This window comes from Capricornis sumatraensis, chromosome 19, assembly GCF_032405125.1.
Source record: "Capricornis sumatraensis isolate serow.1 chromosome 19, serow.2, whole genome shotgun sequence".
NCBI classification, from domain to species: domain Eukaryota; kingdom Metazoa; phylum Chordata; class Mammalia; order Artiodactyla; family Bovidae; genus Capricornis; species Capricornis sumatraensis.
In genome coordinates, this window is record NC_091087.1 from 27,515,522 (window position 1) to 27,540,461 (window position 24,940).

General features: G+C 53.7%; 1 protein-coding gene across 1 annotated transcript; it reads right to left on the reverse strand.

The window, feature by feature from the left end:
• Window positions 1-825: 825 nt before the first annotated feature.
• On the reverse strand, window positions 826-21,299 carry MAN2A2 (mannosidase alpha class 2A member 2). Its single transcript, XM_068990873.1, has 23 exons — window positions 21,168-21,299; window positions 20,367-20,624; window positions 20,148-20,292; window positions 17,980-18,151; window positions 17,022-17,149; window positions 16,634-16,807; window positions 16,103-16,289; window positions 13,951-14,128; window positions 13,449-13,651; window positions 13,077-13,259; window positions 12,790-12,904; window positions 12,497-12,564; window positions 12,206-12,371; window positions 11,479-11,715; window positions 11,129-11,251; window positions 10,722-10,836; window positions 10,362-10,495; window positions 10,045-10,186; window positions 8,442-8,575; window positions 8,058-8,132; window positions 6,473-6,667; window positions 6,093-6,203; window positions 826-5,376 (listed from the first exon to the last, which is right to left on the reverse strand). Exons 1-23 carry the CDS (start codon window positions 21,297-21,299, stop codon window positions 5,224-5,226), a joined length of 3,528 nt encoding a protein of 1,175 aa, XP_068846974.1. The 3' UTR covers window positions 826-5,223.
• Between the last annotated feature and the right edge of the window lie 3,641 nt (window positions 21,300-24,940).

Consider the following 24,940-nt stretch of genomic DNA (forward strand, 5'->3'; position numbering starts at 1 on the left):
GGTTCCAGCTGGCCACCTTAGTCCTCCTTTCTTCCTGGAAACACAATGGCTCTTCATGGGGAGAGACAGAGAGGAATAGAATCCTATCCATTGCCAGTGGTTGAAGTTGTTTCTCTCGTGTGCTGGCTCTGTGTTTTGCTTTTTTTAATGTGTTTTATTTCACTGAAAATGGATTCGTGTAATAGCCTGGCATCGATACTGTATACTGGAAAGAACACTGAATTGGCTCTGCCACTGGCATAGGGGAGTTCATGTAACCTCTGTGGGTCTCAGCTTATTTGTAAAATGAGAGGGTTGGACTAAATGAGCTCTACATGCCTTTCTGGGACATCATACATGTTTGTAATTGAAGAGAAATCCCATATTCCTTAACAGAGGATCCTGCATTGAAAGCAGGCATTCACTCATGGGCAAATGGTATCTGCCCCCGTGGCTCTCTTTCCTCCCAATTTCTTCCTTACGCCTAAGGTCCCTGGTTAATTTTTTAAAAAATAAAACACTGAGAAATATTAACTAGAAGTTAAACATTAGGTTATCAAATTATATTGACACAATGATCTCTAAGTTCTTTCCAATTCCAGAGTATGATTTATAGGTTAATGCACTTACATTCTTAATTCCAGGCACTGATCTTTTTTTTTCCTGTCATGCTACATGGCACATAGGATCTTAGCTCCCTGATCAGGGATCAAACCTGGACCCCTTGCAGTGGAAGCCCAAGTTTTAACCACTGGACCACCAGGAAAGTCCAAGTATTAATCTAACCTAGAAAGAGACCAACTCTTAATCCCATGGTTTCTAACAAGGCTATTGTATTCTGAACATCACATTTTATAAACTGGATTACTTACATACATATTTTAAGTATTTCTGAACTGGAAATATGCATTCTACTACAAAGGGCAAAAGAGGCATCATTTTTTTCTACCACATACCATAAAGGGAAATCTGTCAGAACAAAGATGGTAGTTATGAGTCCATACAGTGTTAATACTTAAAACAAATCGGATCAAAGTATGTAAAATTTAGCATCGTTTAAGAAATGGAAGCTGAAAAGTCTATTTAAAAAATTTCAACCAAGCACAAGTAATCCACCTTCCTGAATTGCAAACACCTCCTTAAGTATACATTAGGGATCTGGTTCTGGTTTTGATGTAACCCTCAGAATTGTGAGGCCTCAGGGCCAGAGCTCCATGAGAAAGGGTTACTGCTAGCCTTAAAACAGCAGGCCCTTTTCCAAGTTACAAGCGCAGCAGACTCACCTGGGAGCTTGTTTTCAGTGTGGACTCTTTGGTCCCTGCCCCCAGAGACTGGTTCAACAGGCTGTGCCAAGGAGTCTGTTTCTCCTCCCGCGCGCTGAGGGAGGGTTTCGTTTCTTGTTCTGGTCACAAGTCAGTCTTGGGGACCCGTGGCTCTGCTGCACAGACGCCCCTTCAGTGTGCCGGCCAGCACAGGCCGGGCAGCTGGGCTTTCAATGAGTAATTCTGGTGATGGTGGACCACACCTTGAGCAATGCTGCCTAATGGGGTTCTAAGAGGCCAGTATGTAGGAATGAACACTTCAGTCCCTGGCAGATGAATAACCTCTTTGCACATCTAATACCTCCAAAGAGAATAGCCTTTATTTTACTAATTTCCTAGGGGGTTTGCCCTTAAAACTGGATTATAAGTTATACTAGTAAATAACACCAGCTATAATGTAATTGCTTAGCATCCTTAATGAACATGACTGTAGCTCATATTTACTGAGCACGTCCCTGGTGGTTCAGATGGTAAAGTGTCTGCCTACAATGAAGGAAACCAGGGTTCAATCCCTGGGTTGGGAAGATCTGGAGAAGGAAATGGCAACCCACTCCAGTATTCTTGCCTGGAAAATCCCATGGATGGAGGAGCCTGGTGGGCTACAGTCCATGGGGTCGCAGAGTTGGACACGACTGAGCGACTTCACTGTATTAAATGTACCAGGCACTGTGCTCAGCACTTCATTCTTTGTGTGACCCACAGAATGTGTCACATTCTCTGATAATCTTCATTCTTTCACTGTGACACAGACAGGATGCCACGTGGCCTGGCCTGGCAGCAATGATCCTGGGCGACCCAGAAAAACTCAGCTGGTCACTGCTTAGTAGGCCCCATGACTTGCTCTAAGGAGCTCAAAGCAAGTTATTCTCCTGAAGTGATTGTACACACCAAGTTTTGAAGTGCTGCAAATATTTTTCCCAGTCATTTGTGTTTTAACTTGGTGGTTTCCATCATAAACAAACTTTATGCATATTTTTGGTGGTAAAATCTGTTTATCTTTTCCCTTATTATAGCTTTCAAGCCTTCTGTTCAGAAAAGACCTTTCTTTCCACACTGGAATATAAAAATATCCTATATTTTCCTCAGTAATTCTGGAGTTCAATTTTTTGTTTTTTCCCTCTGGTGCTACTTTTTGTGCAAACTGTGAGGTAGAGAGCTCCTGTTTTAATAGGCAGTTATCGTGGTCTTCATTAAATAGTCCATCTTTTTCCCACTTAGAACACTCCCCTGTCCTGCACTGAGCCCCTCACGCCTGGGTCTGATGCGGGCTCCCCCTCCGGCTCCAGCAGTCTGATCCTGCCCCAGGGCCCCCGGGAATCTAGTGTCTTTCACCCAGCACCACTGCCCCACCCACCCGCTGTGCACTCAGAGTTTTTAGTAGTCTCACACGTTTATTCTTCCAAACGAGCGCTGTTGCTGTTCAGTCGCTAAGTCATATCCGACTCTTTGCGACCCCATGGACTGCAGCATGCCAGGCTTCCCTGTCCTTCACCATCTCCCAGAGCTTGCTCAAACTCACGTCCATTGAGTCAGTGATACCATTCAACCATCTCAACCTCTGTCATCCCCTTCTCCTGCCTTCAATCTTTCCTAGCGTTAGGGTCTTTTCCAATGAATCAGCTCTTTGAAATCAGGTGGTCAAAGTACTGGAGATTCAGCATCAGTCCTTCCAAAGAATATTCAGGGTTTGATTTCCTTTAGGATTGACTGGTTTGATCTCCCTGCTGTCCAAGGAACTCTCAAGAATTTCCTCCAACATCACAGTTCAAAAGCATCAATTCTTCAGCGCTTAGCCTTCTTTATGGTCCAACTCTCACAATTCGTAAATGACTGCTGGAAAAACCATAGCTTTGACTATACGGACCTCTGTCAGCAAAGTAATGTCACTGCTTTTTAATATGCTGACTAGGTTTGTCATAGCTTTTCTTCCAAGAAGCAAGCATCTTTTAATTTCATGGCTGTAGTCACCATCCACAGTGATTTTGAAGCCCAAGAAAATAAAGTCTGTCACTGTTTCCCCATCTGTTTTCCATGAAGCAATGGGGCTGGATGCCATGATCTTAGTTTTTTGAATGCTGAGTTTTAAGCCACCTTTTTCACTTTCCTCTTTCACCTTTGTCAAGAGGCTCTTTAGTTCTTCTTCCCTTTCTCCCATAAGGGTGGTGTCATCTGCATATCTGAGGTTACTGACCTTTCTCCTGGAAATCTTGATTCCAGCTTGTGCTCCATCCAGCCCAGCATTTTGCACGATGTATTCTGTATATAATAAGCAGGGTGACAATATATACCCATTTTTGAACCAGTCCATTGTTCCATGTCTGGTTCTAACTGTTGTTTCTTGACTTTCATACAGGTTTCTTAGGAGGCAGGTAAGGTGGTCTGGTATTCCCATCTCTTTAAGAATTTTCCACAGTTTGTTGTGATCCACGCAATCAAAGGTTTTAGCGTAGTCAATGAAGCAGATGTTTTTCTGGAATTTTCTTGCTTTTTCTATGATCTAACAGATGTTGAAAATTTTGGAACCTGTCAAATTCCAAAAAGTATCTAATCTCACTGGAATGCATCGAATTTATGGGATGATTTGCAGAAAACCAGAATCTTTACAGAAATGCAACATGCATTGTTTGAATCGACATACAGAATGCTCTATTAAGGTCTTGAGTTGATCCTCTTGGATTGTATTGGATGGCTATTTTGGAACTTTTGCTCACCGCTCCTATCTGCCACACTGCAGGGGTTAGTAGTGCCAGAACACAGCTAAGTAACTGTATAGCCTTGGTGAACCTCTGACTTTACTGGGAATGTCTGTGGTGGCTGGATCTTTAGAATGCCACTGACTGTGGGTTTCAGATGGAGACACCCTTTATCTAGGTTAGGATGTTTCCGCCTAACCTTTAACTTACTAAGAGTTTAATAAGGGATGGATTTTAAATTTTACCAAATATTGTTTAATAAGGGACAGATTTTAAATTCTACCAAATGTTGTTTCAGCGTCTGTAGAGACTATAATAAATTTTTCTCTAATAATCAAAGCTGCAATGAAGGCTGATGAGCAGCCACGGTGCCTCCTAATTTAGTTTATGTCTCCCTAGTTCCCCGCAAAGACTTCTGCAGAAGGATGTGCAAGGAGAAGCTTCAGGCCTGCAAGGATGATGTCGAAAGCCTTCTCAAGTTGGAAGCTTCACTTTCTTTCCAGGGAAAGGAAATGTGACGGATCAAACGCTTCTGTGATAGGAAGTGGCTCCTGGGGAGAGTGGTGGACAGCGTGCAGGAACCGAAGAGGAGTCAAGCAGGGCGGCCCCTCCCTCACCCCACAAATCAACACGCAGACCAAGTGCCCAGTCTGAGATGGGGGTTTTGGTACCTGAAGTGTCCTATGCCCTGCGGCCATGACAGTCACGAGTCCTTCCTGCCACACGGCAGCCACAGCTACCCCTCGGTCCCCAGCCCCTCCGCCTGGTGTTGCTCCGCTCCTGCTCGTCACATCAGGACATGTGTCCTTACACAACGACGGGACTCCCCTAGAGCCAGCTGCCGCCCACTGTGAGCCTGACGCCAGGCTCTGGCCCACTCAGCCTCCCCTGCTTCTCCTCCATCCCATTTGGGGGAGAGGGTGGGTGCCTGAGCCGGTGCCCCACGAAGTGGACACAAACCCCCAAAGCAGAGGCCGGCATTGCCCTCTCTGAGCAAGGGCCTTCCCTGCTGCATCTCAGCGCGCTGCCCTACCTGTCCACCCAACACGGGGCCTGTGGGCTGCCCCTGCACAGAAGCAACGATAAAGGGGAAACGAGGGCAGAGCCCAGTCTGTCGTGGTTCTGAGAGGTAGATCGGGACAGGATACCGGGTGTGGCTTGCCCAACCCGATCTCATGTGACGAGACCAGTCTCCGTGGATGAATCCTCCCTTCAGGCCACAAGGAGACCTAGCCCAAGCGAAGGCGGAAGGTGGCGATCTCCATGGGCTCCACATAGACGTCAGTGCTATTGGAGGGCGAGGCCAGAGGGTACAGCAGGGTCAAGGAGGTTGGCTGCAGGAAAACCACATCCAGGCCGTGGAAGAGGCTGCCCAGGGCCACCTGTGTGGAGGGAGAAGGCGCAGGGCAGTGCTGGGTGCTGGCCCGCCTCGTGCTGCTGCTCTTCCTCTGCGTGACCTGTATGACCCTCACTTCAGCACGGGCCTCTCCACACAGAGCAAGCGCCTACACACGCACTCAGTCTGCAGAACCTCAGGGTGGGAACTGCTGCACTGAGCTGTGCGGTCTCTGACGACAAGGACTCTGTTTTTTCTTTTTCTTTCCACACCGTGCGAGGCTTTGCAGGATCTCAGTTTCCCAACCAGGGGTTGAACCTGGCCCGCAGGAGGGAAAGTGCTGAGACCTAACCACTGGACTGCCAGGGGAGTCCCAGCAGGGACCACGTCTTGATTTACCTCTGAATCACTGGCACCAGCACACAGACGCATTGATCAGTGCTAGTCTTTGCCGGCTTAAACAATGACTAGAGTATGACGGCTTTTGGTTTTTAACTCATGGTGTTTCTGTTTGTTTAACGCAGGTTCATACACGTGGAACCAAAGTTCTCTACCTGGACACCTCACCTGGAACCAGCCCCTGCCAGGCCTCAGAGGCCTTGAAAACACGTCACCAGCTTCTCCCCCTTCTCTCCATGAAGTCCCAGAGTAACCCTGCCCACCTCCCCACTGGCTGCCTGCCTCACCGAGCTCTCTACCCACTGTTCCTGGTGCTCTGTTTCCCTGCCCTCTGCTCCCTTCCCACACCAGGGCCCTGCTCACCTTGCCTTGGCTGGTGGTGCAGTTGAAACCCAAGTTCTTGGCCTCAAGGCCACAGTCAAAACCCTTGCGGTGTAAGAGGAGCGCAGTTTCTGCCGAGGGCAAGCCATCCTCCTGGTGACAGACACACGGGGCAGTGCATGTGTGTGTGCGCGTGTGTGTGGGTGTGGGGGCATGCGTGTGGGTGTGGGGGCATGCGTGTGGGTGTGGGGGCATGCGTGTGGGTGTGGGGGCATGCGTGTGGGTGTGGGGCGGGGAAGGGCCTCTGCAGGGCTCACAGGTGGGCAGCACCTCTGCCAGGAAGGCAGGGTTGGATGGAGTGGAGTCTGGAGGAGGAGAGGCAAGGTCCACTCAGGAGATCCAGCGCTGAACTAGACACTCACCTCAGCCTGGAGCGTCCGCACGTTGAGCAGGTGGAAGTCACAGGGCAGTGAGGAGGCCAGAGGGTGAAAAGAGCGCAGAGCAGGGCCGGGGGCCTGCCTCCTGGCCACAGGCAGGGCGAGCACAGGGGTGTTCAGGTACATGGAGGTCAGGTGGCTGAGGAGGGACGGGAAGCTTGCAGAGGAGCCCTCGCGGACCTGCAGGATGGGTCGAGGTCTGGCTGAGGACGCAGCACCAGGGGAGCAGGAGGATGAAGCACAGCCTGTCGGCTCCTTTGCAGAGAGCGTCCCTGACGTGTCTGGGTACATGGGGTACCTGACTCCAGAACCCTTCAAATGCAGTCGCTTCCGGCCTCACACAGCTTAGGACAGGTGACCTCACCAGGCCACCACACCTCTAACTCTGGGGGCTTTTTGCTTCCTCATGCTCCCATCAGCAATGTCTCCTACCATGGAGATTCTCAGAGTAGGGAGAAGGGAAGACAGACACTTCACCACGAAGGCTGGGTCTCTGATGGAGAAAGCCTCTGGGGCAACCCCAGTTTCAAGCTTGACCCACCCTGATGCTTGAACCCAGCGGTCCCCACTCCTTGGTCAGCTAACGGGGATGTCATGCTCACAGGCCTGAGCTCAGCTTTCTAAATCATGCTGGTAGCGTCTCCTTCCTGTTGTCCAAATCTCACCCTCCCCTCAGACGTGACCGCCACTCCCCCTCGGCAGGGCCCTCAATCCACCTCCAGTCCCTCCCTCCCAGGGCTCAGTTCAAGCCACCAACACTGCTTCCTGCATAAACAGCCTCGAAGCAGCCACCCTGAAAACCCACCCGGGTCCCCACTGAGGGAGTGATATGCCTTGAGCAGAGTCCTCGAGCATTCCTTCAGCTCAGGTGCCTACTGGCCTCCAGGAGAAAGTCCAAAGTCTTTGCCAGGCACTCCAGGCCCGTTTTGTCTGCCCCAAACCACCCTCCATGGCAGCTCACACTGGCCACTAGAACTTTTTGCAGCCGTGGAAATACGCTACATCTGCACTAGCACAGCAGGTACCCCTTGGAATATGACTAGTCTGAATGAAGAACGGAACCTGTCATTATATTTAGTTTTGAATACATTTAAATGGCCACACAAGGCTAGTGGCTGTCACACCGGACAGGTGGCTCTGATCCAACTGAATGAATTCATGGCCCTTACCCTTCACATTCTTTCTTGCCTCCCACCCTGTGCCTTGGTTCAAACGTGTAGGGCAGACCTCCGCTCAGAGACGCTCATGGATGACCCCTCCTCCAGGAAGCTGTCCTGGATTCCACTACGTTCTCTCATTCCTCAGGACCCGGGGACATACCCATTTCCTACTTTTAATCTGCACACACACAGCTCATCCCCCACCCCTACTCACGAGTCAATTCCTAGAGCGCAGAGTCAGTATCATATGTATTTGCTGCCCTCTCAGCACAGCAAGAGCCCAGCAGCTATTTGACGAGTGAGCGACCAAGCCCCAGACGAGGGATCGGGCAGCAGGCTCTGCCACCAGGGACTCCAACTCCAGCTACACATCACTAAGGCTAGTTTGACACCCCATCACTGGCCCTTACCTCTCGGTTCCTGTTCCTGCTGCTGTGAAAGATCAAGCCCCTAAACATGGCTGCCAGTTTGGAGAAAAAGCCAGGCTGGTGGGGGCAAAGAAAGCCGTGAGATGATTGGGGCAGCAACAGAGAGGGGAAGAGGACACAGGGAAGGGTGGGGAGGTGAGAGATGAGCACATGGAGGCACAGACGACAGGGAGCTGTGGAGAGGGAGGTGCCAGGCTGCGTGAGATGGAGCAGCAGAGCGTCAGACTCACTTCCCGCCGACCCAGGATCAGGCCCTACTCTGGCTACACCTGCGCGCCTCGAGGAGGCTCCCAGGCCGGGGCTGGAACCCAGGGCTACCCGCGGGCCTAGCCTGACCTGGCTCCCGGGGGGAGGCCCAGAACTCACCTCCCTGCCCAGGGTTCGCCGTTCCAACAGGAGGCGGAAGTGGTTGCAGGTTCTCTTGTTGTCCTTGAGCCCTTGGCCAAGGCCCCGGTTGTCGTCCTGCATCAGTCTCCGGTCCAAGATCACCTCTAGCTGGCCTGGGGGAGTTCACTGTGAGCCCCCGGCCTGCCTCCCTCGACCCCAAGCAGATGCCAGCCTCTGGAAGCAGCCCACCCAAGGCCCGAGGGGAAAGCCTGGCTGCAAGGCGAGTCACTCAGGGAGCAAAGCAGCCAAGAAACTGGGAGCTGGAAAGGGCCGAGGGAAGGGTGTGACTCTGGCGGCTCACTGCCCGTGTGTGTTCCATGGCTCAGTAGTAGGACCGGTCTGGGTGCCTAGGCAGGGACCCGTCTCTGGGCTGCCTATACGCAACAAAGCAAGCAGCAACCATAAAACCCTGTGAACTGCCACGGGAAGCTGCTGCAGAGACCCTGACCCAAGCCAGGTTTTGTCAAGTTGGGCAGATTCTGTTGTGACTGGAACACATGCTTCCCACTGTGGTTCTAGGCAGGACAGATCCCAACTCCGCCCACCATCAAAACGAGGGAGCGAGAGAACAGTCAAACAGCAGGTGATCGATCACCTCTCCTTTCCTTTAAAAATATTCCTGGGGGAGGGGCTCAAAGCGTATCCATGTGGGAACGAGGATTTTTCCCAGCACCTTTTTTTTAAGACTCTCTTCAGGGGAGCCCATATAGAGAGCCCTACCTGCCCTCCCGTGTCCCCTTCCCAGACCCCAACTTCTGTACCTCCTTGGTTTTCACCCTGAGCAACCTCAGAAACACACCCCCGATCCTAAAACAGCTCCCTTGCAGGTAAAGCCACCACCGTGAGCACACTGTTTTCCAAAAGGGCAGGGGGCTGAGGCAGGACACTCGGCTGAGTGGGGAGTCTTATAGCCGGGGTGACCACGGGCAAAGGGGCAGCAGAGGCACAGGCCTTCCAGCAGGGGCCAGGTCCCCACTGTGCTCGCTGCGGGCCCCGCGGAGCCTGGATCGGGCACACTTGGCTCAGCCCTGCCAAACGTTCCAGCCCAAAGGCGGCCAGCCTGACGGCCTCGGAAGGCCCCAGGTGCCGACTGTTCGCTTCACCCCAGGACACAGGAGCCACCTGCGCTGCCCGGGCGTCTGGCTTAGGTCGGTCCTCTCAGGCCCTCCTTCTGATTCTCGAGACCGCCCTTCTCTCTTTTTGGTCATTGTCTCTTAATGACGGCTAGCAGAAAGACAGGACACATTCTTCTCTTTTGCTGAATAATTCATCCTAACCCTGAAGACACTGTTCCACCTGTCCCTACCCTGGCCCCCAGGAGAAGGCGCACACCCACCTCAGCGGACGATCCCCCTCACTGCCCACTGCTTCTGGAAGGGATCCAACAGGCCGCCCCCTCCCGTCACCCCCACAGCTGCCGGCACCAGGGAGAGGGGGCGACAGCAGGGAGCTGCCTTCCTGTCATCCTCCACTGGGCTTGTGGCTGACAGGGAGAGGACCACGAGGGGACAGGGATGGGCTTCTCAAGCTTGCCCTCTACACCTCTCCTACCACACACACAAAGCGCCTGCTCCCTACTCACCATTGTGGAGGCTGGAGACACCCAGGGCCTGGGCTGTGTGCAGCGTGAGGCGGTTCTGAGCGTCCTGGAGGTAGGCCATGACGGGCATGGGGTAGAAGTTGGCCTGCAGGGGCAGCTTCTTCAGATACCGTCGGGGCTGCACCTGTGGGCGAGACCAGCCGATCAGGGGCGTCCCAGCCCCCTTTGGGCCCCCATCATGCTCCGATTTCTCCTTCTCTATCAGAGCAGATCACCCGCCAGGGCCTGAGATGCAGGCAGTAAACACTGTCAAGCTCTGTACTCCGTGGGGTCTCTGGGCCCCGGGCCTGAGGCGTCACCTGAAAGCCGTTGAGGTCCGTGAAGAAGATGCCCTGGCTGTTGATGTCAGTGTGAATGCGCAGGGCCAGCTCCTTGTTGACGTAGTCCCGGATGTCCACCAAGGAAGACACATCCAGGGACAGCCCCTCCACCCCTGGGTGCAGGACAAAGACAGAGGCTGAGTGGAACGAGCAACAGCCAGAGAGGGTGCCCCAGGTGAGTCCCAGCGCTTCCGGCCAAGCTCTACTCCAAGAAAGCTCAACAACATGCTTTCTGGGGACAGATGTGCGAACAGACACAGACAGCGGGCAGGGGCAAGAGTGTGTCACAACCCACGGAGCCACGCCTCCCTCCCCACGTTCTCCGTCTGCAGGGCTCACCCGGCAGGTTATACAGCCGGACCACCTGGTGAACATGCTCGTAGCAGGCAACCACCTCTGAGAAGAAAGGGCCTTCTGTGACGCGCAGCACGGGTGGGTCCCTGGGGACGTAGGGCTGGGAAAAGAGCAGGGGGAGGCTGAATCCCCGGCATGTGAGCAAAATAGGGAGAAGCCGGCTGGGGTCAAGCAGCGGGACTTGTTGCCAGCAGGCTCTGGGCTGAGACCCAGGCCGAACCAGGCCCAGGCCCTGGGTGGTGCTCCTCGGACCCCCACCCCCCGCGGGGGCAGCGGGTGAGGCGCCTTGGCAGGCAGGAGACGCCTGGAGGAAGGCCCATGCCCCTCCTCATGCCCACCGCTCGTGAAGCCTCCCAGGGCCCCCTGGGGTCTGTGGGGTGTCCTCAGGGTACCTTGGCCTCGCCGTCAGGCAGGAAGAGGTAGGCTCCACTCTTGTCTTTGGACGAGCGGGTGCCATAGACGAGGAACTCCATGTCCACCCGCTGTTCCTGCTCCTCATCCACCCTTCGGACGCTCTGCCAAGAAACACAGCCCTGACCCCTGGCCCCACACCAGCACATCAGGCCTGCCCCCTGGGAGGGCACGGACGAACCTCCCCAAGGAGCCCAGCGCTGCTTCCCTGTGCTGTTGGCTCGGGGCTGGCACGGTCCCCTCCCAGGTCCACCGCCAGCCAGGTGGCAGCGCTCACAGGCTGGAGGCAGCTTGTGTGACCCGCTCCAGCGCCCAGCCCCTGGCCCTTTACCTTGAGGAGCCCGGTAAGGCCTGAGAACCAGACCTGCATGTAGCGGTTGCTGAGGGCAAAGTCACTGGTGCCAGAGTCAATGACACGGAGAGGGAACGCCTCGTTCCTGCTGACAGACAGCGGCCGCCCATGTAGGTAGACGCGCACGGAGGAGGGCAGAGTGCGGGGCCCATCCAGGCCCTGCTGCAGCTGCAGCACGCCAAGACCCAGCGCTGGCAGGCGGACAGGCACAGACACCTGCAGGCACGAGAGGGCTGATGGCCTCGGACACGGGCCTGGGGTTCTGGCCCAAGAGCCCAAGCAAATCCTGCACCCACTGGGGGGGGCCTTTGTCACCTCTGAAAGGGCAGGTGAGGCGACTTGCCCCTCATCAAGACTTTCATGAGTCTCCAATGATACCCAGAAAACCATGAAATGGTAACCACACGTAAGATTTCAAGATAAATCTGCTGAAAGAATGAATAATGGAACAACGTAACTGCCGTCCTTCCTACTATCACACTACAGCAAACGTCACCTTCCTCTCAAGGACAGACTCAAACCCCAGGAGTGACCAAACTCCAGGCGACTCCTCTCCTCAAGACGCCAGTCCCCAACACAGGGAGTAAGAAGGCTGCGAGCAGGAGGTTGGGAAGCCAGTGTCAAGAGACAGCCTGAGGCCCCGGGGAGGGGCCGAGGATCAGCAGAGAGGGCAGTGGCAGGGCCCCACATGCCAAGCCCCCCTCACCTGATAGACATCAGGGACCATGTCGGTGGCAGAGCTCCAGTGTGCGCTGACCTGCACGGCCAGGGGCTGACCCTCCTCCGAAAGCACGCGCACCCGGGGTGAGCTCACCAGCAGGGACACCACGCTGAGCCGCTCCTGCTCCAGTGGGTTGAACAGCACCACGTACCTGTGAGCAGAAGGCAGGCTCGCCCAGGAGGCCCCTGCTCTGGAGGAACAGGAGCAGGAACACGGCCAGGCCAGGAGTCCCTCAGAGTGCGGCGGCAGCTGGGAGCGGCGGAGAGCCAGGCTCACCTGGGTGAGGATTCCAGCTGGATCACTGTGCGCTCTGGAAGCGTGTCGTGATTTAAGCGGGTGTCATCCTGGAATTAAGTCAGGGGGAGGGGAGAACCATCGTATGGCTCAGCCTGACTCAGAGACTTGCCTCCCCAGACCCCAACCTGTCCTGATGGGGACCAGCAGCCGTGCTGGGCAGGGATCTCTCACCCCAGGAAGGGAGGGAAAAGAGCAAGGCCCTTGCACCACAGCTCTCGGCCTAGGCCCGCACACCAGAGGTCCCCTCGGGCAGACGCAGCAGTGGGGCTCACCATCTGCAGGAAGGGCACCTCTGGGTCAAAGTGGTAGGCCTTCTTGTCCCCCAGCACCAGGTAGTGAGCTGCGTTCATGATGACCTGTTTCAGGCTGACAAGGGAGCGCAGAAGCCTGGGAGGGCGGGCAGGAGAGGGACCAGGGGAGAGGTGACCACTGAGAGACTGTCCACCGGCTGGCAGGGCGAGCCCCCAGCAGGCCAGCCCACCGACCACCCGGTGCATTCTCATATTGGGGATGGTGGGCAGCAGCATAGAGTGGATGGGGAAGAGGAGGGGACTCCCACCTGACCCCATAGTCCACCACAACGGCCTCCTTGGCAGTGCCCGTGATTGCATCATGGTGCTGGAAGAGCCCCAGTGTGCGCCGAGCGTCCATCAGAAGGGCGAAGTTTGAGAGTGGGAACTGGCTGGCCAGTCCAGCGCGGCGGGCGTGAGCCACAGCCAGGCTGTACAGAATCTCTGCACCCCTGCCCAGATAGACAAGTCGGCCTCCTGCCACACAGCTCCCCTGGGCCCACTCTCGCTCTGCAAGCCCCACGCCTCTTCCTTCCTCCCCTTCTCTGTGTCATGGTCTCCATGCCCTTCACGTCCCTGCTCAGCCAATCCAGCACCCCCTTGAACCCTTCTCCCTCCAGCCTGGAAGCGGGGCGTCTCACCGCAGGTGTGCTTCCAGGACGCGGTCCAGGTTCTTGTAGAAAGGCCGTGAAGTGTAATAGCCTGTCCAGTAGTGGTCCTCCCGGTCCGCGTAGGAGAAGAAATCCCCACTCAGCACAGGGAAACCTGGAGGCCGGGCCCCCGGCTCCACCCCTGTCCTCTTGTATAGAGCGTCAAAATAGTCGGAGAGGGTGCCAAACTGGGCCTGTGGGGACCCCAAAACCCCCTTCCATCAGCTCCAGAGTCTTCTGGGAATTCTGGCTCCCCGCCACAGCTGGGGGTGAGGGGGAGCAATCTGGTCTATGCAGAGGGTAGTCCCTGTGTGGCCTGGACCTCACAGAAGCTGGGGAGCCTGGGAAAGAATTGTGACAAAAAAGGAAAAACACACCCAAGAATTGCGAATGTACCCCTGCTCTGGAGTGGTCTCGGGGAGCAGGAGACCGCACAGAAGGGCTGGGCTGCAGCCCCACCGAGGCCCCTCCCCAGCTCGGTGTCCCTTCACACCTGCACATGGAGATCAGGCTTGCTGTTGAGGAAGTCGAAGAGCCGCTGGTAGTTGAAGAACTGGGCGTCCCACTCCTGGGGCTTGTCGTAGCGGAAGTCATCGCCCAGCGGCACCAGGAGCACGTTGCTCCGGAAGAGCCGGGACTTCTTCCTGTATTGGTCCAGGAGCAGGCCTGCCCTGTGGGTGGGGAGGGGAACCGGCTCACGCGGAGCCTCACATCACCGGATCCTGAGGGGAGCCAGCCCGAGGGGCCCCCTCATACACCCCTGTCACCGGCTCATTCGGCTCGTGGGTGGGAAACCCAGCCCCAGGGAGCCCGGGGTTCTCTGGGCGACTAGAGTTCTTCCCGAGGCATGGCTTCAGTTCCCTGGCCCCAGTTCTGCCCTGGATGCTGCAGAGAGCAAGTCAGCCCTCCATGCCCATGTCGGTCCCTCAGACAACCAAGATGTGGGAGCGTTGCCCCGGGCTTCCTCGTCAGGCTCTGCAATCCCCGCTCTTCCGTCTCTCTGGCTCCTGCAGGGCAGCTGGGAACCCTCTCACCGGCACGTCTTTGAGTAGCCCATCGGCCAGGAACCCGGAGTGCAGGGCCCAGCACTGACCAGGCACGTCCACCGGAGGCAGGCCACCCTCCTGGGATGGCCAGAGTGGCCATGTGTTCACACAGGCGTGTTTGGCAGCCCCCATGCTCACCCCACCATGCTGACGGTGCCTGTGGCCCAGCAAGACCTTTTCTCATCCTGAACTTTCCTATCCTGTTTACGGACGCTAAGGGTAGAACCTTACAGTTATATAACCTCTTGAGATCTTCTGGGACCCTGACTCTGACACTCCAGCTTCACTCTGTCTCCAGTGACGCAGCACAGCCCCGGAGTGAAGAGACCAGACCGGGGGGCCGGACGGCACCGACACCAGCTGGGCAGGCACTAGCTGTGCAGCCTTGGGCAACTTACCGAACCTCTCTGGGCCTTGGTTTCCATCCAATGAGGAGACTGCCTATCATCAGGGCCCACTATCACAGTATTGTGAGATTTAATATGAACTAGTATTTGTTAAACACTTAGAACAGTGCCTGGCACATAGCAGTAACTATATATAAACATGTTATTTTCTTTTTCATCCCAATCACTAATATAATCAATAGAAAAACAGCCCTGTTGCATTAACACCGCTCTCTTTTTAGACAAGTCTGGTGAGGGGCATGTCACGTGTCACAGTTCAACCAGCCACTAATGGACTTGGTCCAGTTTGTTCTTTGCCATCTTGTTCTCAAGGACGGACTCCTCAAATACCACCTTCCCCTAATTTATCAGCCCTGTAAGCCTTTTAAAGGAGAAAATGAGGCTATTTCCCATGACTTGCTCTGTAAACCTTGCCTACCCTTAGATCACAGCTGCTGCTCCAAGAAAAAGTGTGCCTTAAAAGCTTAAGGTTTTTACTTGGAAGCAGCATTTAGATTTTTGGATTCTAGAAACAGAAGACTACTTTCTTTTGCTTTTGGTCACATGTTTCACCTCTTGGATGTCATGGAAACTGGAGTATTGCAACACAAAAACCAGTTCAACTGGTTACATTCTTAAGGCCAGTCCAATTCTGGCTGCATCAATGTCTAGCTCTCTCTTAACCCACCTTTTCCTGGGGGAGCCATTTCAGCAACATCTTTAGGGGTCCCCAAGGATTTTCTCAAAGGGAATGGGTCTGTTTTCTGTGGGGCAGGACAGAATGTGCATCTGAATGAGACTCCAGGTGCACAGAGCCTGAGGATCCTGGCCGACTTCAAGCCAAGGCAGGAGGCCTGAGCTTAATGAAGGCACAGCAGGCTGAAGGTTGGAAAGCGCTGCACTAATCTGAGAATCATTTGCCTCTGAGGCAGTCCACTGGCTCCAACATTAGTTTCTGAGGACCCTGGAAAACATGCTCATTTGGGAAAATAAAACCCTCCTGGAAAAGGTGGTTCCTTACAGCCACTCTGGTTTTCCAGGAAAACGCACTAAAAGAATTGTCACTGCAGGGGCTGTGGGCCTGAACTCACCAACAGACCCTGCCCCCATTTTATGACCATGGAACCTGAAGCCCGCCTTGCAGCACAGCCCAGACGTGTCTGCACAGGGAGAAGGGCACCACCACACCCAGTCCAGGGCTGGGACCAAGCACCTCTCAGCCACATTGGCCTCCGTGATAGCCCGGGGCGGCACCTTCCAAGGGCAGCTGATACGCCCACCAGGCAAGCGCTTGAAATCAAACTGGCAGCAGATCTTGGGATCCGGGCCACACGTATGGGGGACATCGTAGCTGTAGAAAGGCATCATGTGGCAGAAGATGTCTGTGTTGGCGTCCGAGTCTATGGAAGACAAGCCAAAGAGTCAGGTCCTGGAGCTGGGCTCAGGGAAGCCGGCGGGGGAAGTAACTACTCCAGCTAAAGGCGGGAACTACCATCAAGGCTGCGAGGACATGCTGGCCAGGGTCAGGATCAAAGAGGGCAGGGGAGCCCATGGCTCCTCCAGGGGACAGACAGGCTCTGCAGCGGCCAGGGATATCAATGCTATCCCCTACCTAACCTGAAGGCGAGCGCTTCTGATGGTCTACACCAGTGCTCTGAAGGACTGGTGGGTCTTATTTCTGAAACCCCTGCCCTTCCCCCGGGAGAACTACCACTGCGACCCCCTCCACCCTACCTGGCCTTACCCCAGGCCTGCCTCCACATGAACTCCAGGCTGTGGCTGGCAGCAAAGTGCTTCTTGATGGCGTAGTGTACCCTCTGAATGAGCATGCTGGTCAGGTTGGCACGGCGCAGCAGGTAAGGCATGGTGGGGCTGTATCCAAAGGGGTCCACCGCCCAGCCCGAGCGCGGAGTTGCACCTGGGCAGGGGCACAGAAGTCAGAGGCCTGAACGCCCCAGGACTTGGCCACTGGGTCCTTGGCCCCACAGCCCCTCCTGCCATCTCCCTGCAACCATGCTGGTGCAATCAGCCTTGAAAGGAAGCATCCTCTGCCCACCCTGGGCCTTACAGCCCCACTGCTGTCCTCTGGCCCAGTGACAGGAGCAGACTCCGGCTCCTGAGCCTGGACTCACCCAGGTTCTTCTCCAGCCACTGGTGGCCCTCAATGAGCTGGTCAATCAATGCAAAATAGTGGGAGTTGGCCTCATCCGGCATCACCCAGCCTCCTGTTGCAATCTCCAGCTGCCCGTTTCCCACCAGCCTGGAGATAAGAGCGCACACTCAGCATGGGGTAGAGACCCTCTGCCCAGTCCTGCCAACCAAGGAGGCGACCTGTGTGCACTGGCCTTACTGAGCCAGTTTACCTGAACCCAGGACCAACCACGAGAATAGACACGCGCCCTCCTTTCCCTCCAGCCAACCTCCAGCTGTTCTGGCTCTGTTCATCCCTGGACTCAGTCTGCATTTCCAGGGCCAGACCCTCCATTTTCTACCCCCTACTGTGATTTTTCCTAATACTCAGTTCAGTCGCTCAGTCATGTCCGACTCTTTGCAACCCCATGAATCGCAGCATGCCAGGCCTCCCTGTCCATCACCAACTCCTGGAGTTCACTCAAACTCACGTCCATCGAGTCGGTGATGCCATCCAGCCATCTCATCCTCTGTCATCCCCTTCTCCTCCTGCCTCCAATCCCTCCCAGCATCAGAGTCTTTTCCAATGAGTCAACTCTTCACATGAAGTGGCCAAAGTACTGGAGTTTCAGCTTTAGCATCATTCCTTTCAAAGGAAGGAACCCAGGACTGATCTCCTTTAGAATGGACTGGTTGGATCTCCTTGCAGTCCAAGAGACTCTCAAGAGTCTTCTCCAACATCACAGTTCAAAAGCATTAATTCTTCGGCGCTCAGCTTTCTTCCTAATACTAGTGACCCTCAAATCCATTCCTGCCTCCTTGTCCCTGGTCCCTCTACCACCACACCTCATCTCTGCCGTGTCTCCTCTTGCCTCTCCCTGGCACCCACAGCTCCAGGAAAGGACTTCACACCCATCCTAGGACCCAGAGGGGCCTCCTGCCTCCCCAGTGGGCACTGGCCTTCGGACTGCTGCTCTCTTGTGGGCACTGATGTTGTCCCACCACTTGGCGAAGAAGGAGACTTCTGCCCAGATGAAGCGCCGCCGGGGATCCTCCTGCAGCTTGGACACCATGTTGTTGAGGATGTGCTGGGTCTGTTCTGTGTAGTACTTGTCAAAGGTCTTGAGCCAGCCTGGAGGAGCCAAAAAAGGGTCCCCTGAGGATGCTACCATCTTCTTCAACTGTCCCTCCCTTACTTTTGCCACCAGAAGGCCCACCCAAGCCAAAGCAACCTTGAGAAGGAAAAATGGGACTGGAGCAACCAGGTTCCCTGACTTCAGACTATACTACAAAGCTACTGTAATCAAAACAGTATGGTATGAGCACAAAACCAGAAATCAATAGAGTAAGATAGAAAGCCCACAGATAAACCCACACACCTATGGTCACCTAACCTATGACAAAAGGGGTAAGAATATACAATGGAGACTAAACAGTCTCTTCAGTAAGTGGTGTTTGGAAAAGTGGACAGCTACATGTAAAAGAATGAACTCAGAACATTACCTAACACCATACACAAAATAAACTCAAAATGGATTAAAGACCTAAACCTAAGACCAGATACTATATACAGCTCTCAGAGGAAAATGTAGGCAGAACACTCTCTGACATAAATCACATCTTTTTTTGATCCACCTCTTAAGAGTAATGAAAATAAAAACCAAAAATAAGCAAATGGGGCCTAATTAAACTTAAAGGCTTTTGCACAGTAAAGGAAACTATATGCAAAACAAAAAGACAACAGAAGAAAATATTTGCAAATAAATCAACCAACAAAGGATTAATCTCCAAAATAAACAACTCATGCAGCTCAATACCAAAAAAATAAACAACCCAATTAAAAAAAGGGCAGAAAACCTAAATAGACATATCTCCAAAGATATACAGACAGCCAAAAAGCACGTGAAAAAAACACTTAACACTGTTAACTAGTAAAGAAATGCAAATAAAAACTACAGTATGGTTATCACCTCACACCAGTCAGAATTCCCATCATCAAAAAGTCTAGCTAGACAGGGTATGGAGAAAAGGGAGCCCTCCTACACTGTTGGTGGGAATATAAACTCATACAACCATGATGGAGAACAGTATGGAGGCTCCTTAAAAAAAACTAGATATAGAACCACTGTATGACTCAGCAGTCCCACTCCTGAGCATATACTTGGAGAAAACCAGAACTCGAAAAGATACACACCCCCATGTTCACTGCAGCACTGTTACTATTAACCAAGACATGGAAACAACCTAAATGTCCCTCAGCAGAGGAATGCATAAAGGGGACGCGGTGTATACAAACAATGGAATATTACTCAGCCATAAAAAGGAATGAAAGGAATACCATTTGCAGCAACTTGGATGGTCCTAGAGACTGTCATACTGAGTGAAGTTAAGTCAGACTGAGAAAAACAAATATCATATGATACTGCTTATATATGGAATCTAAACAAATGGTACAAATGAATTTCTTTCGAAAACAGAAAACAGACCCACAGGCATATAAAACAAACTTATGGTTACCAGGAGAAAGAGGGGAGAGGAATAAATTGGGAGACTGGGATTGACATAAACACACTACTGTATATATAAAATAGATAGCTAACTGTAGGACCTACTGTATAGCATAGGGAACTCAATACTCTGAAATGACCTATAAAAGAAAAGAATCTATGAAAGAGTATACATATGTATAAATGATTCACTTTGCGGTACTCCTGAAACTAAAAGAACATTGTAAATCCACTATATTCCAACTTAAAAAAGTAAAATAAACAGGGCTTCTCTGGTGTCTCAGTGGTAAAGAGCCTGCCTGCCAGTGCAGGAGAGATGGGTTCGCTCTCTGGTCCAGGGTGATCCCACATGCCCACGTGCCACAGCTACTGAGCCTGTGCTCTAGAGCCTGGGAGCCGCAACTGCTGAGCCCAGATGCTCTAGGGCCCCCTGTGCTCTGCAACAAGAGAAGCCCCCACAATGAGAAGCCCTCACATAACAACTAGACAGCAGCCCACGCTCACCACACCTAGAGAAAAGCCCGCCTAGCAACAAAGACCCAGTGCGGCCACACAAATCAATTTAAAAAAAGACCAAACGCTCTCTCCTTGGGTCCCGGGGCGTGCTGGGCACTCACTCACCGGGGTCATTGTGAGAGTGGGGGACCACAAACACCTGCAGGTCTTCGGTGTCCCAGTCGTGCGGGCTGTAGGAAATGTCGAAGCCTTGCTTCCACACGCCACCATCCACGTTGTCAAACGGTAACTCCTCTGATACAGTCAGCATCTGCCAGGCAGGAGGAGAGCAGCTCAGTGCCCCGGCCACGGCCACTGGGGGTCCCTGCCGGCTCTGACTCTTACCTGCAGCTCTGGCTTCTCGCCGCGGCCCCCCAAAGCAAACTGGCAGTCTTGAGGGGAGATGGAGAAGAAGCTGGGCCGGGGCTCTGGCGGCACCACCCAGGAGCCGTTGGCCACATAGTAGGGCAGCAGGGCGGGTGGGCCCTCTACGTTGGCTGTCAGCTCCAGCACAGAGTCTTTGATGTGGCTGATGATCTCATGGTTCTCCTCCAACAGCTGTTCCAGCTGTTCAATGCGGTTCTGAAGCACAGATATCTGACTCTGCCCGCGAAAAAGCAGAAAGCAGTCACCTCCAGCTCCCTACGTCACAAGGAGGATCACTGCATGCGGCTCACCACCTGAGGCCTGACTATGATCCTTCCTTCCCGAATCGAAGGCAGGACCAGAAGCCTACAGGGCCAGAAGGTAACAGGTGTGGTCTGATTCACTACTGAGGACTGCAGCCCACTTGGGCTGGGAGCATCCTCACTCTCTAGCTTACGGATGGCAAGGATTTCACCTCCCATGCCTATTCTCGACAATCGTGCTGCCTACCTGGAGCACCGTTTGCTGACAAGGATTGCACCGGGGCTTAGTGGGAGGGAAGGCTGCAATCCACAAGCAATGTCTGCCAAGAATTCAGGCGGACAGAGCAGCAGTACCCAGTGCCATTCTTTCCTCTCTCCTTCCTTTTTTGCCATCATTGCCTACAGCTTTCTAGAAAATCTGCCTGTTGACCTGGGCTGCCATGACTCTCCAGCTGGAGCAATAACCTGATCCTGGATAATCTATACAGGCAGACGTTAGCAGCCAGGACTGACTCACCCGGGGGAAGTTCCCACCGTTCTGGTGTCGAGCAGGGTCATGCTGTACTCGGTCCAACATGAGGTAGAGCGAGAAGACAGCCACGCAGAAGATAGCAGCCCCACACACTGTCACCTGCTTTTTCAGCTTCATACTGGCCTCCACACACACCTGGCTGGAGGGGCATCAGATGTAGCTCTGGCAAGCAAAAATCCCTTGGTGGTCTTTCCACCAAATGTCCCAGTGAGTTCCTGCTCCTGAGGGACACCAATTTGCATGACTCCAAAGGAACAAAAGCTTCTAGTGCTCTGTGACGACCTGGCAGGGTGGGATGGGGAGGCAGCTGGAAGGGAGGTTCAAGAGGGAGGTGACGTATGTATACTTATGGCTAACTCCTGTTGATTCACTGACTCAATGGACATGAGTTTGAGCAAACTCCCAGAAATAGTGAAGGACAGGGAAGCCTGCCGTGCTGCAGTCCACAGGGTCACAAAGAGTCGGACACAACTTAAGAGACTAAACAACAATTCCTGTTATGGCAGAAATCAACAAGACTCTAAAGCAATTATCCTTCAATTAAAAACAATTTTAAATATGGGAGATATACATTTAAGAAAAGAAAAGACAGCTTCTAAGCACGGAATCCTAACACTGGCTATGGACCCAACCTGGGTTGTATTCTCCTGGCTGAGACACAGAAAGCACTAGTAAGACTAAGCACATCTGAGGGCAGTCCAGCCTGGTCATGGTAGCACCTCTGCCCCTAGGGTGGATGTGACACTCTCTCCCACGTGGATGCCATTAAAAAACAACCGGATCACAAAACTTTCCAGCTGTGACTCCTGAGCTAGCCATACAACTTCTTGGTATAACCAGCCGCCCACAGAGCTTGCCTACAAGAAAGACACAGCCAGTGAAAGGACGCAGGTGTCCAGGCTCCCTGGCCATGAGTCTCTAATTTCAGAGGAATAAACTGGTATCTATTTTGATTTAAAGGATACAGCCAAAGCTCCAAGAGACTAACAAGAAAGCCTTTCTCCCTGCCTGCTTGGATCAGACTGGTACTCACCAAAAACACTTCCTGGCACAGCTCCTCTTATTCAGGAATAGAGAATGAATTAAAAAAAAAAGCAGCAGCCACGGCTTATGTTTCGAACAGAGTCCTCTCCCTGTTCTAACTCCCACAGTGGGCAACTTTCAGCCTCTGCTTACAGAGCATTTAAGGGACCCCCTCGGAGGCCCGCGGTGATGATGTCGAAGATCCCCTGGGTGGGGAGAAGCTAGGCACAGCTGCGAGGCTGTGGGGGGCATCTTAAGAGCATCAGCGCCCTCCACCACCGCCCGTGGCCCGCACTTGCCTGCGGGGCTGAGAGAGCTCTAGCAGCCGGGCGAGCGGGGGCGGGAGCGGCCGCTCCAGAGCCTTCTTCCAACCTTGGGGCTGAGACGCTCTACCGCCGCAGCGTTGTGCCCTACTTAGCACGATCTGATTCCGCTCAGGAGCGTCCGGGCAATATTTTTAGCTCTGGTAGGCTGGGTCCAGGGCACAGGAGGTGGAGAGCTGGGGAGAGAAAGTGGGATCACCGAGGAGGGCCGGCACCTGCCACAGGGTCTTCGGCCACTGGCCGGCCCGCCCGCCTGCCGCCCGCAGCCCTCTCCCGGCCCTCCCAGCCCGCGGCGCTCCGGGGCTCGGCCGGGCGCAGGACCGCAAGGGCCACTGTCCGGTGAGGGGGCCAGAGCCACCTCCGACCCCGAAGCACCACCACCGTACGCGCTCCTGACGCCCAGGCCGACCTCGGCCGGGGCCGCCGCCGGAGCCCCGTCCGCGCCCGCCCAGCGCGTTACCGTCCGCGGCGGGCCTCCGCGCCGCCCTGGGCCCCGCCGGCCGCGCTGCGCGCCCTCACACCCCCGGGGCCAGCGGCCCGCGCAGTGACGCGGCGAAGGCGGGCGTCTGCCCTCCGGTCGTTCCCAGAGGGGCCCGACTGCCGGGGCGCCGGGCTTCCCCTCTCACGGCCGCCGGCCCGAGCGGCGTGCGGGGCGAGGACAGCCTCGCCGCGCCCCCGCGCCGCCCCGGCCCCGCCGCCGCCGCCGCCGCCCGTGGTGCGCCGCGCCGAGCCCGGCCAGTCGGGCCACGCGCGGCCCTCGCTCGGCTCCCGCCGGCCGGCCCGGGCGCTTCCGGTGCGGTCTGCGCCGTGACCCCTGGCGCCAGCAGAGGGTCCGCAATGCGCAGCCGCAGCCCGGACCCCGGCCTCGGCGCGCCGTGGAGCCGCGAGGACGGACGCGTGACTTGATGTTTCCTGACTCTTCCTAGATGTCAGCACCTGAACTACCAATAGCAGAAACAGCCCTCCTCTATTTCACCAACCGAAGGGTGGAGAGCGTTTTCCGGCCCCCTCTCAGCTCCGTGGAGGTATCCTTCACTTGATGCAATTACGCTCCTCGGGCAAAGGGAGTGCTGCCTCCTGGTGGTACCGTGCGTTAATCACAATTCCCTCTCTGAGTTTGCAATTAACGAAGACCCATACATTTCTCGCTTGTTCTTTTACTGGACATCTGGGTTTATAATTTCGCAGCATACTAAACCACACTAGTGAACATCACTATGAATCCCACATTTGTCTTCTTTTAAAATTATTACCTTGGGATGTGCGTGGTGGTCCAAGGGTTAAAAATCTTCCCTGCAGTGCAGAGGACTCAGGTTCGATCCCTGGTTGGGAAAATAAGATCCCACATGCCACAGGGCAACTACTGAGCCCACGAACCACAACTAAGACCTGGTGCAGCCAAAACTAAATAAATATTTTTAAAAATTAAAATTATTACCTTAGGACAAATTTGCAGCTGTGAGGTTACCTGCTCAAAAGATTAGGACTGATAAGACTGAGGATACTTGGCATTCTATTGCTCCCCAAAAGAGTTGTGCCAGCTTCCACCATCAATTACAAACTTGGAAATTGCTTAAGCAGCTTTTTTGTTGATTAGCCAGATTTTCAAACCCACTTCATTGTTTTAACTCCCATTTTCATTTATTACCATCAGAAACATTTTTCTAGGTTTATTTGCTAACTGACTTGCCTGTTACTAAGGTTTTAGAGGTAATCTGGATCCATTATCCTCTGTGTTTCTGTGCTTTGTCCTTGTGGTCTAGGAAATTTATCTTCCAACCTGTCTATTGAATTTTTCATTTTGGCAATCATAAGCTTATTTTCAAGAGCTCTTATTGGTTCTCTGGTAAGTTTTTTTTTTTAACTTAGACACAACAAAGTATGTGGCACAAGTCTTACGTATACTGTTTGATGAGTTTAAAACTCAAGTATAAATGAATATACAGGTTTAATCATCACTCAGATCAAAACAGAGAACTTTCTCATTACTCCCAAAGGTTCCCCTCTATCAAGAGGTCAAGGACTTCCCTGGAGGTCCAGTGGTTAAAAAGCTGCCTGCCAATGCAGATGACATGGATTCGGTCCCTGGTTCTGGAGGATTCCGCAGAGCACATGCTGCAGAGCAACTAAGCCTGTGTGCCACAACTACTGAACCCATGAGCTGCAACTAATGAAGCCCAAAGGACCTAGAGCCTGTGTTTGGCAACAAGAGAGTAGGCCCTGCTTGCCACAGCTAGAGAAATCCCAAGTGCAGCAACCAAGACCCAGAGCAGCCAAAAAAAAAATTTTTTTTTTAAAGTCAAACATTCCCTAAGTGCAGCATGGTAGCCAACAGGGCCACAAATCATTGTGCACAAATCTGTGCATACACCTAGCAAGATGTGTCTACCATACTTCTATGAGATCCAGCTA